The following is a 20,280-nucleotide window of genomic DNA, read 5'->3' on the forward strand; positions in this document are numbered from 1 at the left end:
TATTAACCTCTAAAAACATTTCTTTTCACTTCTCTTTTACCCCAGGAACTCTTGTTCAAGCTCCACTGCAATTGAGATGAATTTTCGCACATAGTCTTGTGGTTCCTACTTTTTTGGTCATGCCTTTTCCAAATTAGCTTTTAGTCGTGCATGCTTTTGTACCCGTACCAATGTTTGATCAACACCGTATTATTTAGTATAAATTAGCTCCATATTGTTGTAGGCACGATGTTCTTTTGTTCAGTCCATAGGTCGGTGGACCACATGTTGAAACCGGCATTGGGGCGCATGCTACAAATCCTTGTCGTGCAACTACTTGTCTTACTTTCTTCTTCACTATTATCTTGCGAATTTGTCTGAACCTGAAAAAAGCTTCTACTGGGTTGATGCCTGAACCTGAAAACGATTGTCGTATACTGTATTACTAGAGAAAATAGCTTGATTGCTGTCAGACTGTGTTGCGGATTAAGTGGATAGGTAATGTACGTAATCTTCGCACTGTTGTGTCTAACACACATATGATTCAGGTCAGCGTCGAGCCCAATGTTTTGGTCCTTCAAGAGCTCAAGTTCATGACTTCTAAAAATTTAAGCGCACACCTACAGTTCTGATCAGATATTGGAGTTGAGTTCAGGTTATGTGACTTGTTTGTATAAAGCAGCCTGGATGCTTTCAACTTGTGTTTCGTTTGTTGTAACTGCTTCTCCTTGTTGTCGGCTGTGTTAATCCAAACTCCTGTACAGTACATCTTCGGGGAACACGTTTGACTTCTCCTATACTGTACCTTGATTACCTTTCAATACAAGCTGGTTCTGAACAAGATAAAATGTTGACATTAGGACAACGGGGCCAACAATTAGGAGAGAAAATTGGTAGGGGAAGAGATCACCATAAGCAACAATATTACAGAAACCAAAAAACCTTAGGAAATAAATACCATTTATTAGAGAATAATATGTACTTGCTTGAGAGTTGTGTGTGTTCACCTCATGGAAATATGCTTCTACCTTTATTTTAGAATGAAACAATCTCACCTGAAGTTTCCCTATTTGTTTAGATATAAACTCATACTCCCTCTGATCCGAATTAATTAACTCAGCATCTATACAATGTATAGAGGATATTGTATAGCGGCTGCATCAATTAAGTTGAATCGGAGGGAGTGTTACATTCTTCAAATATGGTGTGCGGCTATTTGGAGTGAAGTAAAAAAGAGACGTCTGCTCAGGAGCTATATATCTTTTCTTTTTAGGACATATTGCTCATCTCCTGATAATACTTATTCTTTTTATGATTTATGTGCATGTTACTCAGCCAACTTAAGCAGTTCTGTTGGGCTAATAAAGTAGACAGTCATGCTACATAATGATACAAAGAAGGCACCGAAGGAAGTTTTGGAAGTGCTTCCAGTTTAAGTATGCATCTTCTTTAATCCAAGTACCAGAACATTCATCTTTACCTTGAGGTATGGTCTGCTTCTAGAAACATTTATTCAGTTAATGCATCATTGAAGTGTTGAACCTCAAACTAAATATTTTTATTGATTATTGTGTCATCTATTTCAGGTTGTGATCATGCCTTCAACTTCTATTTTACCTCCTAAATTTTTATTATTGAGGTGCTGCAAGTATTAATGAAGAATCTATGCCGGGGTGAAACTAGCTCATAAATTATCCTTTTTGTTGTTGCTTCATTTTGTGTTTTTGTGACAGTGAATAATATTATCATGTCTTTGCAAATTTATCCTCCATGCACTCTACCGTTCTCAGTGGAGGAGCATATAACTTTTTTTTGTAGTCGTTTCCTGAGTTTTCATTAACCCATATTACATTTAGCCATGGGAGTGGATCGTAGGCATCCTTGTGTTCTTGATAAGATATGTGAATGTACTATGTTTTTTTCCTTTGTAAGATGGGGATTCATGCTTAAATACTAATCATATATATATATATATATATATATATATTATTTATTTATTTATTTTTGCCTTCTTATACATAGAGAGAAAACCAGAAGTTTAAGGTTCCTCATATTGAAGTGTGGCTTCTATTGCGTGGCAATTACAACACAGAAACTCTTAGCAAAGCTGAGACGGGTTGCAAGGAGAAAGAGAACATGTTTTCAAAAAAATTGAATTTCATCAAAAAAGTGTGCATGCTCTGGCTGCTAATTTATTCAGTACTATTATGTGCTATGTGCCATACAATTGTACCTTTGGAAACTTTTCTTGAAAACAAATTTGGTGATATTTTGTTGTACCATACTCCCATGTTTAGCTGATGAAATTGATGGCTGAAGTAGGATTTCGAAATGCACGCATGCCATTTAAATTAGGATGGATGGAGAGTATTAATTTTTATCCAAGTTGGATGGAGAAGATATCTGTCAAAGTTCAGTGGAAAAGAGGCCCTATGTTTCTCCATTGTAGAACACAAAGCAATAGTATGAAGCTAGACTTCGTAAGTTGAGTCATGATGGTTTGAATATGAGCCACATGGATTTTGTTATATTATCAAGTACAAGATGATATTTGGCAACATATTTATAAGCCACATGGGCAATGTTGTGAATTACATTGATTTTTTACTAAGCCGTAGCAACGCACGGGCGTTTAACTAGTGCCTTATAGGTGGAGGATTAACAGTAGCGCAGGTTAATATTCCGCGCTACTGCTACTTTGCAGCAGTGCGGGGGTGCAACACGCGCTACAGGTAAATCTATAACAATAGTGCGGGCTCGACAACACGCGCTGCTGACAGGTGGTCCCCGCCGTGCCCACCGGGGCTGGCTATAGTAGCAGCATGGCCCATGAAACCCCCGCTACTGCTAAATAGATAGCAGTAGCGCGGGTTCCCTGCACCGCTGTGCAACTATGGTTGCACTCCGCCAGCTGGTGAGCCCCGCTTAGCAGCGGGTATAGACCCAGCGCTACTGCTACTATGCTTAGCAGTAGCGCTGACCCTGCACCTGCACTGCTACTAAGGCGCAACAACCACCTTTACCCTCCCCCTCCCCCATCCTCTCCCTCACTTGCTTCTCCTACCTCTCCCCCATTGTTAGCTTTGTTCTCTTTGCCTTCTCCTACCTCTCTTCTCTCTTCTTTAATACTCCCTCCACCATCTCCGTTAATGCACACCCTTCTCTTCCTCACTTTTCTCTCCCTCCACACTCCTAGCTTTGTCTCACTAGTTAGCTCTCCTTCTCCACTAGTTAGAGTCATCTCCTCCCCAACTAGATCTACCCATTTAATGAAGTGTAACCTATCTACCTCCCAAACTAGATCTACTCATCCACTTTCGATCCCTAGGTAGCGACATCGACCTCATCACCGTGCTTGATCTCTCTCGAGATAGATGAATAAAAAGTTGTGCTTTTGCAATAATGTGTGTGTGTGTGGGGGGGGGGGGGGGGGTGTATGAATATACAACCTCCCCCATGGTTATGCATGAAGACAAAGTTCATACACGTGAGTATGCTGATTCAAGGGCAGAAACAACCGGAAAATAATGTTAATCTGTATCTCGGGCTACTGAAAGAGGAGCTGCACACGTTATGGACATCACCGGTCAAGACATGGGCCGCCAGCACTGATGACGATGATGCACAAGAATTTTGAATTATATCTTAAGAAAGATCGGGTTTGTAGAGGCCAACTATTTTAACACTGCTTTAGCGATTGATATTTTCTTTGTGGGCATGGATGCCATTTTTATATATAATTGCGAGTACATAAAAAGAATCATGAATTTTTACAGGTTTCTCGAGGTATACAGGCACTTGCCGACACATGTTTCATTGGTCCCACATGTCGGTGAGCTTCTACACTTGCTTTTATATACTCCTCCGAGCTATGCAGCTGTGTGTAATAAATAAATGTCCCGTTTAACCAAACTCAAAAAGCAAGGTTGCTATATAACAAGATTGCAAAATCCAGTCTAAAAAACACTAGCACTCCTTCCCTTTGATTAACGACAAAGGCACGGACATGGACTTCTTGATGGGCGTCGCCGCGCCTTTGCGCGCTAGTGTACGACTAATCTGGGGAAGTTTCATGCAATTTGGATCGTTGGTTCAACGACAAAATGCATTTCAACTTCGAGCTTAACTAGTTTGGCCACATTTTGATTGAAATTTACCAAGTTGTCAGAAAAAAGTAAAAAATTACAGTAAATCATTCGTATGTGTGACTAAGCTGGTGCAATTTGGATCATTGGTTAACACGGCTCTATGCATTTCAACTTTGAGCTTGTGGAGATATATAATGGAGCTCATGGATTTTTAGGAGGGGGGGGGGGGGGGGGGGGTAGGGAGAGCACGAGAGGGCGAAGGTCGCAGGGCAGCAAGGGAGAGCAGCAGGTACAACGGCGGCAGGGGAGCAGCATGTTCAACGGCGGTAGTTGTGGTTATGTGCAGGGGTTCATCCACTGATTTTGGACGGGAATGGCTAAGGATGTGCTCTCTTTGGATCAAATAGGCACAAGGGTCCAATGGTGCTATATTTTTCCATGCATCTCTAGCAGACTCCGCATAACACCGACCCGCAAAACCCGTTTGTAGTTTGCAGAAAAACGGCTTTGCAGCCGGCGCGGACGGCCGCAGAGGCAGACCCCGCAAAACGGACCCGTATAAAAGGATATTCGCAGAATATGCTTTTTTACGGGTCGACTTTGCGGGGTCCAGTCTGGAGCTGCTCCCGTCGGCCCGCAAATCCGAAATTTGCACCTCAATTTGACACAAGATAATACATTTCTTTGCTTTTTCAACAACATTGGATACATATGACATCACCAACTCTTTGCTAGAATAGTAAGACCAAAGAAAACAAGAACCACAATTATGCATTTTAGAAGATTTCCAACTTTCATAGCTGCTCCCACTAGTTGGACCAATATCTTCTCCATGCATTCGTTGTTGATCTGCGGATTCTTGATTTTGCATTCTTCATTCTTTTTCTTTGGTTATAAAGAAGTAGACGTTGCTTCCCCTCTAGTTGCAGATGCAGCCGCTTCATTACCTTCGATTCTACTAAGGAGTGCACGAACGTCTATTAAGTTTCTTTCTATCAATAAATCAATGTATTCGCCTTCCCAAAACCAAAATGAGCATCCATCTTCCTACACACATGATGATGTTCGAAATGAGCTATTGCAATTGAACCAAAGAATGTGGTGCCAAAGCAGAATGAAAACAACACGTACCCCGTCGTTTTCGCATTTGAAGAACACCCATTCGGGGTGCTTCGGCGTGCCCGAAGTTAGCCGCAGCACTGTTCGCGTACAGTCGTCGCACTATATGAGCGGCATCGAGCCGCAGAGCCATTGTGCGAGCGTCGAGCCTGGCGGCCGGCCGGCCGAATCCATGCCGGCAAACCGTCGGCGGCGGCGACAGGATGAACCCGTACCTACATGCGGCGATGGGACTTTGCCGGGGCTTCGCGAGGTGCTCCCCGATCATTCCATCGCTTGGCGCAGCCACCGGTGGCCGGAAAAGCCAAATCCGGCCGCCCGTGGCGCGGGGGGGGGGGGGGGGGGAGGGCAATCTCGTGCATGTGGCGGCCTTTTGGCGTGATCCCGCCGGCTACTTTCGCTGGAACCGTGGGCGGGCGCGGCGGGGCGAGGGGGAGAGGGGAGATGGTAGGTGGGGAAAAGCGTGGACTGAAATGTCCTCCCCAACAACTGCTCCTGCTATAGGCAGGGCACCGACGGGCGGTGGGGGGGGGAGGGGGGCGTATTCACGGGTTGGGGTCAAGATTTTGCCGCGCCCCTCAAAAAATTTTACGGGCCGGCCGCGTTTGCGGGGTATGTTCGGACGGGATTTTTGCGGTTATTTTGTGGGTCGAAGCTTTTTACGGGGTCTACTATAGATGCTCTTAGAGCGCACAAGATCACCAACCAGCCACCATGTTTTTTTAAGTTTTTTTTAAAGATAATGATCGCCTCAAGAAGCATGCAACCGCGCGCCCCAGCCCCTATCCTATGACACAATTTAGTCATGGAAAAAAGACAAGGTGGATTTATCCACAGAAGGGAGAAGAGAAGGGTTGAGTGGGATATGTTTGCGAATCAATCTATGATTGGATGGTTAGGAGAAGATGGTACACCACAAACCATTAGGATTCAAGTCTTAGACTTGACACTGGTGCTCGCATTTTTCTAGATTTATTTCAGATTTTTTCAATAATATGCGTTTAGTGGGAGAAGACGTTCTCATCCATGGGCGAAGACAGGGAGCGGCGAGCAGGGGTCAGACCCGTGCCAATCGCTCGCCCCCCTCAACAATTGTGTAGATAGTGTGTACTGTATATATGCCTAATGGCCGGAACTAATTGCATAAATAGCCCAGCCCATATGTTAGCAATTAACTGAAATATCACCGAAGTAGAGGAGCCCATATAACCCAATAACCCATGTACGGTGGTTGTGGCTGGCTATTATTTTGCCACGGGCCAGTGTTAATCCATTCAGATCGATCCATTGATATGTGCGAACGTAGGTGTGTGTGCTGTATATCTGCTAGGGCGTTCGCCGCCGTCGCTGCCGCTTGTCATCAGCGCGTCCTGTTAGGGGCTAGGGCGATCGCCATTGCGGCATTGTCGTTGGCCGCTACTCGTCACGACAACAGCATCGTCCATTGATCTATAGTCTGCTGTCGAGCGCGGGGAGGGCTAGAGGCAAGCGGATCAAATACAGGTAGATGCCGGTGAGCAGAACAGATGCAGGTACACTACACGCTACTCCCTCTGCTCCCGCAACGTCTTATATTTATATTTAGGAACGAAGGGAATACATCCCACCTTCGAAAATAATTAAGAAAAAAATATGATAAGATCTACAGAAAAAAAGTACATAGCATGAATATTTTTTAAAAGGTTCTAGCAAAACTAATTTGGTGTTCCAGACATATTTTCCACAAATTTGAAGAAGTTTGACTAGGATAAACCTAAAACTTGAATTATTTTGGAACGATAGTAATAGGATTTTTTCTAATTATGAACTTAATGTACTTAATTAATGCTTCATATAAATTAGTAAATTATTTTAGTACTTATGTGTATTTTCTTATACTCCATCCATTCCAAATTACTTGTCATGGTTTTTTTGAACTAAAACCACAACGAGTAATTTGGAACGGAGGGAGTAGTAGTTAAAGATGAAGTGAAAGACAACAACCAGTGATGGGGTAAATACTTTTTCGAACCAATTGCTTGAACTTCAAGTTCCAACAGCTTGTTGAGAATTATCATTTTTTTTTGTAGTTACGAACCATAATTTTATACTTTATCATCGACACTATCGTTGAGACTTAATATACGGTGATATATAATCTTTTAAGTCAAATAGTGTTTCGCCCCCTCATGTCCAAATCCTGGCTCTGCCCCTGCCATCGACTACGAAAGCATCTGTGATGACTTTATTAAGATGATGTGCATACTCGGTCTCTAAAAGGTGCTCATAGGAGTAAGATGCGTGTGTATGTGCGCGTGTTCATAAGAATAAATATATATGTATATATATGAGCGTCTACGTCTATAAACTGTCTTAGAAGAAGTTTGATATTTGTTTGGTTGGTAGTGGCAGCTAGTTGACGCGTTGGCGTCTGTGCGCGTGTGAGCACTTTAAACTAATCGCTCCCGATTAAGTATGGACGGCCGGCAGGCGAAGGATGCGTAACGGCGATGGAGTTTATTTTTAATACAGTACAGACGCAGACGTTTTTGTATATACATACGCACTTATCATATGAATGCACACGTGCATATTCTACTTCTATGCATATCCTACTTCTATAAGAGTGTGGTCGGTTTATTTAGTATTCCCTCCTCCTATAACATAAGACGTTGTTAGTTCAAAAAAAAACATCTTATATTATATTCTCTCTATTACAAAATAGATGACTCAATTTTATACTAACTTTATACAAAAGCTAATATAAAATTGAGTCATTTATTTTAAACGGAGGGAGTAGGACAGAGGGTGTAAATATAAAAACTATCGTTGTTTGCATGTCTGCTTATACCTATGTGGTCGAATGGATTAAACTACCCCTACAAAGGGAATGGATTAATTGAACTAAAGAAAAGAAATGGGGCTGGGTTATTTATCCAATTTTGTTGAAAGGCCTGTATGAGATTAAGGAATGAATTGATTGACGTGGAGACGCAGAAGTAAGAGTCCCAATCACACTAGAACTTTGACGCAGAGAGTGAAGAAAGGCAGCACCTCAGTCCGAAGAAGCAAAGCGAAGCGTCTAGTCTATCTATTTGTTGCGGTGCGCATAAAGCCAAGCGACTATGTTAAAGTTGGGTCTGTTAGAGCATTTCCAGCCGCGCCTTCAACAGGCTCTCCGCAGGCGTTTTTACGGCGCCGGCGTTAAAAAACGGCTCAGTCGCCCCTCAAAAGTCCGTTTTTCGTCCGCTCGGATCGAAACTGGTGTCGGCGGGGCAGAACCCGGCGCCCTGGGAGGCGCCTGGGGCGCCGGCACAAGCGAAAAGGGTGCGTGGGTCCGCCCTGTCGGCGAGTCGAGCGCCTCTTCCCGTCGTTTCTTCCCGCTTTTCCCCACTTTCCTCTCATTTTCTCCTTTCCTCCCGCCAATCTCCCTCCCGCTCGCCTCCCAGCCGGCCGCCATGCCACTGAAGAAGTACGTCGTCCCCCGCGCCGCGGCAAGCTCGACCGCATCCGTCGCCCAACCGAAGCAGAGGAAGCCGAGGGCGCCGCCGTCCAAACCATCGGGCATGCCAAACGCCGAGTGGAGGGCGAAAGTTCAGCGACGGGAGGCTGTCACCGCCGACCGGCGGAACAGGGCCATCGCCAAGAAGGCCCGTAACAACGCGGCACACGCGGTTGCGACTGCCGCTTCGGCGGACCAAGCCGAGGCCGAGGCGACTCACGGGGATGATGAATCCACCCGGCAGCCACGCCCAGTACGCGCCCTGGGGCCAGCAAGGCGTCAGCTCTCCGTCGCCGCAGCCATGGGGATCGCCCTCGTCGGGCTACGCCAATGGGGACGCGCACGGTGGGTTCAACCCAAACGTCACCTTCCCCCATGGACACCCGGCTTCGCCGGCGTGCAGTACCCTCCATACAACTACTCGTCGCCGGCCTACGCGTCCTCTCAACGCCCCCTCTCCACCGTTGCGCGCTGCTCTTCTCGCACCTCGGCGACACCAACAAGACCGAGGCCGACATGGACGACATCATCGCGGCAGGTTCGGCCGCGGCCGCTGCGTCTCCCGCGTTCGTCACCCCGAACGAGACGGTGGATCTCAGCGGCAGCATGGACGGCGAGCTCGGCTACGTCTACGGCGAGGAGGAGCAGGAGGAGGAGGACGAGGAGGAGGGGGAGGAGGAGGAGGAGCCGGTGACTGTTCCGGCGAGGAGGCGCAAGAAGAAGAAGCGGGCGGCCAGGTCAGGCGAGCCGCGCATCAAGTGGGCGTCCAAGGAGGAGGAATGCCTCGCCGAAGCATGTAAAGTCGTCTGCCTCGACCCGACCACCGGCACGAACCAGAGCATCGAGACGTACTGGGAGCGCATCACTCGTCGACCCCTACTTCAAAGGCGTCTACATGCAGCGCGGGTCAAAGGCGATGGCGAACCATTGGGGGCGTGTCCAGGGGGCGCGCAACAAATGGCATGGGGTTGCCGAGGAGGTCGCGGCTCGCCCGGAGAGTGGTGCCAGCGTTGAGGATCAGGTATGCCACGTCGGTCTCCCGCCTCTCTTCGCCGTGTATGCCCGCCAACTGTTTGTTCCTCCACGCAGTTGTTGCGCATGTTCGCCCTATATCGGCAGAGCAACAGCGACGCCGAGTTCAAGTACCTCCATATTTACAAGCGCATTGATAAGTGCGAGAAGTGGGCGAAAGTCCGGCGCACCCTCAACAAGGCCAAGGAGACTTACAAGCCGGACGCGCCGACTCCGGGCGCGTCAGAGGGGCGGCCGGACGGCAACAAAGGTGCCAAAAAGGGGAAACACGAGGACGCTGCCACCGCTCGAGTGCAGGAGTCCATCGAGCACTGCCTCGCCAACGCACAGGCCCGGGCCGTCCTTCGTGAAGAAAAGACCGACGCGCGGTGGTCGGCGTTGATGTCGAGCAGCGCCGCCAAGCTCGACCTACTCCGGACCAATGTCGCTGCGAAGAAGAGAAACGCCGACCTTGCTTTCCTGCTGGGCGGGGCGGACATACTCCAGAGCAACGACGAGGCGTTCAAGGCTTGGTACTTGGCGGAGCGTGACCTCATCCTGAACCAGCTTCCCTCGAGGATGCCGCCCACGCCCACGCCCCCGTCAAGCCCGAGCGATGATGCCGCCGAGACTCCCCACAGCACAGAAGCCACGCCGACGCCGCCAAGCACAGGACCCCGCCAAGCCTGCGCACGCCGACTCCGCCAACGTCAGAGGCCGACCTCGTTGTCTGATGCGCACGCGCGTCCTTTCTGCTTTTTGTACGCCGAACTTTTCATCCGATCGCCGAACTTATGGCCGCTTGATCGCCGGATTTGTAGCGTCTATTTTATGTGCGGGAATGACTACATTTGAATTTGCCGCGACTGGGGGCAGCGCCTGAAGGCGTGGCTGGAAGCTAGGTCGCCCATAGAGGCTAATCTAGCGCCGGTTCACCCCCAGGCCGTTCTTTTTCGGCGCTCTGGGAGGCTGAACGGCTGGAGTTTATTGCAGTTTGGATCGGGCCGCCGGCGTTTCTCCTATCCATATCCTTCTTCCTCGTGCGTCCACGTCTGCGTGTGGCATCCTTTTTTTTAGCGGGTGTGTGGCATCCACAACTACAACCAGAGATGGAGATACGTGACTGCCACTCGATCCTTCTAGACAAAACTTGAATTTCCATGAGAAAAAAAAACAAAACAAAATTCCAATGCTTCGAATCCCCCGATTCCTAGTAGCGCTTATAACGCCCCTGGCAATCGGTACACGGCGCACACCTCGTGTACGTAATGGGATGGCCCATGTAGCTGGTTCCCTTTTTTTCTTCGCGAATGTTCCCGGCCGGTTTTATGAAGCTTCTGACCGGTTTTGCAAAGGTTTAAGAAGCTTCTGGCCAATTTTTTCCTGGTTTTCTATTCAAATTTTCCTTTTCCGTTTTTAATTTAATTTTGCCTTTTCCGTTCTTGTGAACCTTTTAGATACGTGAACTTTTTCAAACCCATATTTTTTCTAAATTCATGAACTTTTGAAAATCAACAAAAAATATTTGAATCCGCTAAAAAAGAATGGATTAACTAAAGAAACAAAATGAGGCTTGGTTATTTATGCATTGTTGTTGAAAAGGGGGTAAGACATTAAGAACGGATTGATTGACATGGAGAGCTCATAAATTAAGAATGGATTGATCGACACTAGTAGGAGCTGAGAACTTGACATGGAGAGTGAATAAAGGTAGCACCTTCGAAGAAGCAAAGTGAAGCATCTAGTCTAGTCTACCAGTTGGGATCAGGCCGCCCGCATCCCCCCCCCCTCTCTCGTGCATCCACGTCGACAACGACGTATGCACATACTACAAAACAATCAAAGGCGCTAGTAGACTACATTACACTCAGCCAGGCCCGCTGGATGAAATTTGAGGCCATTTGGTTGTGTAAGTTGCATCGAAAACATAGCCCACACAAACCTTAAAGCGGCTTTGGGCCTGGCTCTAGAGGAATGATTGAATCGTCCTTTTTTTCATAGCCAACCCCGAGCGATGCAACTCGAGGCATGTGGGTGGAGGCGGTTGCATGCGTGGGGGCACACGGGAGACGGTGCGTTGTTTCTCAAAGCAGCATCATAAATTCCCTCACCCATCTCTCACTACTCACTCTCCCCTCTCTCCACTCTCACGCCAGCGCAGCGAGCAAAAGATCTAGACGGCGAGCAGCGGAGCCAAGATCTGGACAGCGAGCACCGACTTCATCATGCCCAGGCGGAAGTTCGTCAATGGTGGTAAGCCCTCTATCCCCAATGGCACTGATAACCATGTTCGCGTTCTATTTACGCATTAATTCTAGTGTTCGCAAACATGATTTAGGCATAAAATCTACTTCTAGGCTTCAATTTGGGCCGAACATAGCATATCCAATATGGATTCAGTGGTTTGAATGGGATTGAGTATTTTCACATGTAGGAGGGTTAAATCGAGAACAATCCACTTACATTCGTTTAAATCCAATGCAACCCAAGAAGCAGTAGAGCCTAGCCGCCGCAAGCCTCCATAGACTTCAGGAACTTCATGGTCAACGAGCGAGCGCCCAAGGATAAATGTCGTCCATCAAGGGTCAGTGGTGAAGGGGTTCATGGCGACGGAGTGGTGGAGCGGTGGTGAGACAAAGAGAGCTTTGGAAGAGGAGACGGTGGTGAGTCAAAGTTTGTAAAGTTTGATTTTTTTTTCAAAATCCATACATACTATATTATGGAATGGAGGACCAAAGAGAAAAAGAAAGGTTCAAGGAGCTGGCCCACGAGAAGATGGAGTCCTCTACTACGCTCTAGCCCTTTAGGCTTCTGGCCCGATTTGAACTGGCTTTTATTATCGAATTTATTTATGGCAATACCTATAAGACGCATGTTGTGTCAGATAGAAGTGCAAACGCAAAAGCTAAAATAAAATTGTTTTCAACTCCCTCCGTCCCATAATGTAAGACGTTTTTTTAGTAAAAAAACGTCTTACATTATAGGACGGAGGGGGTATCATTTATTTTTCTTTTTCTTCTTTGATTTTTCTCATCTTTTTTTTGTCAAATTCACCTGATTTCAGTGTATGGACATTTTTAACAGACTTCGGACTTCTTTAATATACATTTTTTAGAAGACATTGAACATTTTGTTAAGTATGCGTTGGATATTTTTCTAATACATATTGATTTTTTTGACAGAAGTTGAAAATTTTGTGAATACACATTAAACATTTTCAGATACACATTGAACATTTTTTCAATGCACGTTGAACAAATTTTTAAATACACAATGACCATTTAATAAATACAACGAGATCAGTTTTTTGAATACATGATGGGCAGAAATTATATGTCATGATGTTTAAAAAAATTGCTGAAACAAATTAATATATTTCATGAACATTTTTTATGAATTACGTGCACAACTTCATACATTTTTATGAACATTATGAATAACTTTTTAAATATTTGAATATTTCTAAATATGTTGAACACCTTTTAAAATGGTGAAAACATTTTAAAAAATTATGCGAACCAATTTTTTTGTACTGCATGAACATTTCTTAAAATGGTGCAAACATTTAAAAAATTATGCGAATCATTTTTTTACTGCATGTACATGTTTTAAATGCAAGGGAAACCTTTATAAAATTTAGTGAAGTAATTTTCTAAATATATGTATTTAAAAGTTCCGAAATATAAACAAAAATAAAGAAGACAAATGAACTTGACCAAAAAAAATTATTGAGAAAATGAACTAGACCTAACTGCAAGCGAGTAAGTGCTAGGCCGACCCATTCAGGGAGGCAGGCAACACAGAGTACAAACGCTCCAACGACGCAAAAACTAGCCGGACCGATTTAGTTAGCCCTACCGCTCCAGTTTTGTTTTGGGTTCTTTTGTCCCTTTTTAAGCGTCTTTTGTTATTTTTATTTCATTTTCTCCTTTTACTTTTATTTATTTTTATTCTGGTTTAGTTTTCTTAACCTTTCCTCGTTTTTTTGGTCTTTCTGTTGGGTTTTCCCTGCGTTCTTTTCTTTGTTCATTTTCTTTTCTTTTATAATTTTTATAACATAAATGTTTTAAAATTTATGATAAAACTTTTTAGAATGCACGCATAACATTTTTAAAATATATGCTTAATCAATGCATGCCTAATAAAAAAATGTCCCATTTGGGTCTACATATAGCCGGCAGAAATGCAGAATAGGGAGGATAAATTGAAGACAAGCTAAAGATCTTCCTCACGGTGATGTTCTTCCGCCTTTGCAACAACAATGTTCACCGTATGGATTCAAATTGCACAAATCTCATGCCAATTTAAATCTTAATTATTTTTGTCGGCAGGTGATACATAGTGCATTTCTTCACTGAACTTAAATTGTGCGAGTTACATTTCGTCACTAATTTTGCTTCTTGGAAAATAAATCTCAGTCGACTGTGAATTAGCAAACCGTAAATTAAAAATATGATTGGTCCTAGACACCCTATTCTACAATGCTGAGATGGGTTACCTTAAAGAACTAATTATTGTGCATGTGAGAAAATATCCTATCTATCTAGATCATGGCAAAAAACAAGATGGGGATAAGGGGTTGAGTCTTGAGTGAGACAAATTTGTTGTTTGGGTGGAGGAGGCGTGGCAGCTATCACATGCAGGACAAGGAAGGCGCGAACAAGGATGGTGGGAAGTCGACACAGATAAGTATCTTCATGAGGAGGTCGTCATGCTAGAGCACCTTGGCAAAGGCATCATCGAAAAATTGCAAAACGCTGGCAAGTCTCACCATCCACACATTGTTTCTTCTCCGGATCGATGAATCCAGTGGATTGGCAGGGATGATCAGGCCAATAGAAAAATGGACATCTATGAAGAATCCTCGCAATTGTCATTGTGAAACGACCAAAACATCGAACCATTGATCGAATGAGAGATGTACATTCAAACTGAACAAAACTTGACGATCTTACAATTTGGGAGTCTCCTCAGCAGGATCCATCATCTACCCCTCTCCCTTGGCTCGTTGCCGCAACAAGTAAATGTAGGTAGGGTTTATTGAGAGAGCTAGGTTTTTTCGTGAGAGAAGATCGAAAAGAAACTGGGACAGGACGCGAAGGAGAAGAGCTCGGATTGATCAAATCCGGGTCAAGGGGAAAACAAAACATAGGTCGATGTTTGCTACGAGTGAGGCCGGGTCCTAAATTGCCATGCCCCTCCTTAATATTTTCTATTTCAAACAAATGAATGAAACAAAAACAAAATAAAGAACTAGCCCAGTCTGGCCACCTAAATCAAAAATGGCAATTTACGCGGTCACACACGCACTTACCCAAAAGCTATGTCTCGCTTCTTGTGAGATAACGTGCCTTCCGTGATTTCCTAGAGCGGGTTTGGGAAGCTTATATGGATCGGTAAAAGGCGGTTTTAGAAGCTTCTGCGTGATTTTCCTTCTTTTTTCTTCTATCAGTTTTACCAGTTTTCTTTTAGTTTTCTTTTGTAAGCTGGTTCAATACTTTGTATTTCTGTCATTATCAAGACGTCATTATCAAGACGTCTGGCATTCTTCTTTCTAAAAAATAAAAGATTGAGGTGGTGGTGGTGCACGAAACTGCTACGCATACCTAGCTGCAGGTGTAAAACTTGACTGATTTCCCCCGGAGTGACATAGTTATTTGTTTTTTACCAAACAGTTACCTGATATTTATTTTCTTACTTTGCTTGGCTTTCTCTTGTGTAGACTGCCTGCCAACTGCCAACAACAACTATGACAACAAATTCATTGGTTAAGATGTCACAATTTTTTTTCATTAATTGGTTAAGAGCTTGAAAATCATGGTACATAGGCCCTATTTGGTTCAGCTTTTATCGACGGATTTCACTGCCGCGCAGCAGAATCTGAACCAAAGGGCGAACCCAGCAGAATCCGATTTCAGAAACCCGCTGTCAAAATCTGAACCAAAAGCGGAAGCAGCCCAGGACGTGCTTTCCAAAATCTGATTTCGCTGCGGGCCAAAATCTGAAAAAGCTGTATCAGCTGGTTTGCCAAATGACCTACATCTTTTTCACATCAGATTTTCCACAGCTATTTTTTCACAGCAGATTTTTCACAGCTGTTTTTAGAAATCCACAACCGAACCAAACAGGACCATAGTGTGCTTGTACAGCTCGAAGTAATCAACTTGGAATGGCCAACAAATTCGGACGTGGCATTGATCAACAAAAGCTTGGCGATCTAATCATGTCATGCAGGCCACGCCCCTAGATTAATTTGTACAGATTTACAACAGCTCATTGTCCTCTTGACTTCATCTCATAAAGAAAACTACTTGCTCTGATTAAATCTTCTGCGCTTCTTGCTAGGCCAGACCGCACGTTCAGAAACATTCACCTCACCGGAGAATTTAGCAACGTTAACATACTTTTTATACGACGGTATCCGCGACTCCCGTGCTACTAACTCAAACTCCTCCTTCGGTGGATCAACCGAGCCGGCGATCAAGTCCCCAAACCTCACCTTGGGCAAATCCCTCGCACAATCGTCATCTTCACAGTGCGGTGGCATGAGGCGAAGCGGAGCAGAGGTCGACGACACAAGTTTTGCTATATCCACTTGGCGATCTCTCTCCATGAGAAGCTTTGGATGTTCACGGAACACTGAGAGGTTGTTTGCCACCACGTTTCTGTACTTGTTGAGGATACGTTGCCAGAACTGAACATTCTGGTTCTTTCTGAAGATATCGGCGCACACATTTGCTACCACAAGTGAACCTCCCATCAACACAGCTAGCTCACTTGCTACCGATGATAGCTGGGGGTGATCCTCTGGATTTGTGCTTCCGAATGCAAGGACCTTGAAGAGGTAACTGTACTCCTCGAGCGATAAGCTATTTATGTGCATCGGCCTTATGGTTCCGAGCCTAGACACATTCTCGATCCTACTTATGACTATGATCTTGCTTCCTTTGCCCATACGCTTGGCCAAGGAATAGAACTTTTGCCAACTCTCATCATCTATGTCTGAAGTAAATTCAACCACAACCAAAGTCCTCCCAGCTTGAATGAAAGCTCCATGCTCAGTTCTACAAATGCTTTCTCCATTCAGACGCAAGATCGAAGAGAAGTGTGACTGAACTCTGTCGTTATTACAAACATGCGCGACTAGAGTTTTTTTGCCCACTCTATTGGTGCTGATGATGGCAAGAACAGTTGGAGCGAAAGGGGGAATATTTTCTTGCAGCAAAACACTCATGATTTGTTGTTTTTCTACTTGACGTCCAAACATGAAGTTATCAGTGTAGAGGTACGTGTCATAAGGGCTTCGGGACATGCGTTCACATCCGCCCACAAGAAATACGAACTCTTTCATGTTAGAAACCATGGTTTCTAAGTTCTCCAGTGAACTTTCAAGGTGATCAAATATTGTAGTGCTCCTAGTGGTATGAAAGCAGTTGATAGAATTGGTACGAAAGCAGTTGATAGAATTCGCGAGCGACAAGGCATTGGAGCTGCTGCTAACCTCCTTTTCGGCCCTTGAGCTGCAAAGGACCCTGTATTTGATGGTGTCCAGGACATGATAACCTTGGTACATGGCCTCCACAAGCCTCTTGAGCTCAAGCAACATTTTGGAGTTGGTGATGTATCGCCCCTCGGCCTCCTCGACGACCATGTGAACACGACGAAGCAGTTGTTGTAGCCTTTCCACCTTCTTCTGTAGATTTGCATGGCTCTCGTGCTTCTTTATCAAGAAGGATATGAACCGATTAACTAGGTCGCCTGCAATCGCAGAGACAACCATCTCCATCTTCAATGTTTCTTCGCGTTTCTTTTGTGTGTAGATGGGGAGAAAGAGAGAGAGCGAGAGAGACTAAGATTAAATCTTACAATTCCGAGCGTCATGCTATTGCTCTTGGAGAAAAGGGTTGGTTGAGAGAGAAAGACTAAAATCTTGCAATTTCGTGTGAACCATGTTGCACGCTATTGCTACCGGTGAAAGTGATTGGTTGAAAGTTGGGAAAAATCTTGCGCGAACAACACGTCAAGACTGAAATTCTTGCAATTCCACTTGAACAACAGCCACGTATTGCTCAGGTGAACGGGACTGGTTGAAAGTTGAAACTAACCTCTACCACAGAACCCATGTTGAAATTAACACACGAGACCTTTCTTTTCCACATAAGAAATACACAGATATGTACCATGCATATCGATCAATATCTTTGAAATTCTTACCGTCTCCTGTTTTATTGACAATAGTAGTACACTACAAAAAAAATCATTTTAGAGATGGGGCTCCTTTGGGTCGGTTTTGTGCAGAAAAAAATGATAATGAAAATCGCAAGTTTCAAAAAATTCTGAAAAAATGATCCACATGAACGTACGAATGAATTCTACATGTGTGTATAATTCCTTTATGAGATATTATAACATCTGATCTACAAAAGAAACAAATTCATTGATGTTTAGCACTTCCACTATTCACTACTAAAGCCCATAAAAAATTTGTGTGTAGGTTAACAAATTTGTGGATTTCTTAAAATCCATAAATTTGTTCTTTCCGTAGCTCGCATGTTAAACGTAGCAGAGAAGCATGGAAGCAAGGACAAAAAAAAACCTTGCTTATGCAGTCGAGTGGATTTGATTAACGAACCCGGACTAGTTTATGCAGCGTTATTGAAAAAGCTGGGCTGGATGGGTTGATTTGGAGTGTTCAAAAGAAATCGAAGTCCCAATCACACTAGTAGCTGAGAACTTTGACACGGAGAGTGAAGAAAGGTGGCACCTCTGACTCTGAAGAATCAAAGCGAAGCGTCTAGTCTACTTCTCGTGGTGTGCGGAAAGCTAGTAGTACTACTCCTTAAATGTTTTTATATTTCTTTTACGGAGGGAGTATAACCTACAGTAGTAGGAGTAGCTGGGGTTGGTTACTATGGTTGTGCTTTCGCCGCCGACGTTTCTCTGAAGATGTCGACATCTACAATCTACTCCTACAAACTAGGACTAGATAAGAGTACGTGGCATGTCGCCTTGCCGTCCATGTCCTTTCTCTGAAGAAGAAGAAGAAGAAGAAGAAGAAGAAGAAGAAGAGAACTCCGATGCGCGCTCTCCTCTTCTCTCTGCGATCGCTTTACTCGGAAGACAGAACGCAGAAGAGACAGAAGATGCTTAGCTCAATCCAACACCCTTTGAGTTTGAGTCCACACGGATAGAAAACTTAACACAACGCGCTGATGCATTTCTAAAAGGTCTGACTATATCACATTTGGATGTGAGATACTCCCTCTATAAACTAATATAAACACTCTTATATTGGTCTATAGAGGAACCCTCCGTTCCAAATTACTCGTCGCATAAATGGATATATCTAGATACATCCATACCTGCGATAAGTAATTTGGAACAGAGGGAGTAGTATCTAGCATAAGTTGTGACATCAGCATAAGTCAGCGCTCGTCCAGCCCACCACGCTGTTCTCTTGTTTGTTTGTTTTTTCTTCGGGTCGGCCGATTAGAGCGCAACAAAGAAATATTGTCGGTAACGCACTGCACTTCATAGGATTGTTTTTTTTTTACTCGGGCTGGCCGACTAGAGCACAACAAAATAATATTGTCGGTAATGCACTGCACTTCATAGGAATCGAACTGCGGACTGAATACTAGGCAACGACAGCTCCAACAACTCCAGCCAATGGCAGCTGTTGTTGTTTACAAAGTGGAAATTTTAAAGAACTATAATATAGCGGCAAGATTGGAAGATACTTTCTCCGTTTCTAAATATTTGTCTTTTTAAAGATTTTAAATGGTCACCACATACGAATGTATATAGACATATTTTAGAGTGTAGATTCACTCATTTTGCTCCGTATGTAGTCACCATTTGAAACCTCTAAAAAGACAAATATTTAGAAAGGGAGGGAGTATTTTCTAAAAAATTAAAACCTTTTTTTATTGCAAATTGCGAACAAATTTGAAATGTCGAATATTTTTTTAACCCAAGCAATTTTAAAATTTCGATTTTTTTCAAATGTGAATAAAATTTATAATTCGGAACATTTCTTCAAAAATAAGAACGAAAACTGGTATTTCAAACATTTTTTCACAATTTTTTAAAATCCTCAAACAATTTTTAAAGTGTGGGAACTTCTAAAAATTCTGAGATTTTTTTTGGAAAACATGAAAATTTTAGCTTATTTTTAATCATACATTTTCAAAAGCAAATTGCACCATTTAAAAAATTTTGACATTTGAAAACTGTTCATGCATTTCAAAAGAATGTTTATGATGTTTAAAAAAAGTATTATACTATTGAAAAAAGTTTTGTAACATTCAAAGAAATGTTTGTGGCAAATTTTCAAAAGAAACTTCATGCATTTAAAAAACTCACACCATTTTCTAGAAAAGATATATGTAATGTAAAAAAATGATAGCATAAATCTTTTGAAAAGTTCCATACCATTTAGAAACATGATTAGTAGATTTTTGAAAAATGTTTACCATATATTTTAAAAAATGATTGGGACAATATCTGAAGAAATATTCATCATGAATGTTAAAAAAATGTTCAAAGTTTGTTAAAAAAGTATTCCTCGTGGATACAGAAAATATACAACATGTATTACAA

The 20,280-nt window shown here is 43.7% G+C and overlaps 1 protein-coding gene across 1 annotated transcript; it reads right to left on the reverse strand.

The window, feature by feature from the left end:
* Window positions 1–15,372: 15,372 nt before the first annotated feature.
* LOC147966762 (disease resistance protein RGA2-like) lies at window positions 15,373–17,621 on the reverse strand. The gene has a single exon (XM_087529100.1). It carries the CDS (start codon window positions 17,462–17,464, stop codon window positions 15,986–15,988), a length of 1,479 nt encoding a protein of 492 aa, XP_087385226.1. The 5' UTR covers window positions 17,465–17,621; the 3' UTR covers window positions 15,373–15,985.
* Window positions 17,622–20,280: the final 2,659 nt, after the last annotated feature.

This window comes from Triticum urartu, chromosome 6A (assembly GCF_056163025.1).
Source record: "Triticum urartu cultivar PI428250 chromosome 6A, HENAU_Tu73, whole genome shotgun sequence".
Classification (NCBI taxonomy): Eukaryota; Viridiplantae; Streptophyta; class Magnoliopsida; order Poales; family Poaceae; genus Triticum; species Triticum urartu.

What these genes read in the sequence shown, in the direction of transcription:
- LOC147966762 (XM_087529100.1), bottom strand. Translation starts at nt 17,464, where the DNA reads ATGGAGATGGTTGTCTCTGCGATTGCAGGCGACCTAGTTAATCGGTTC.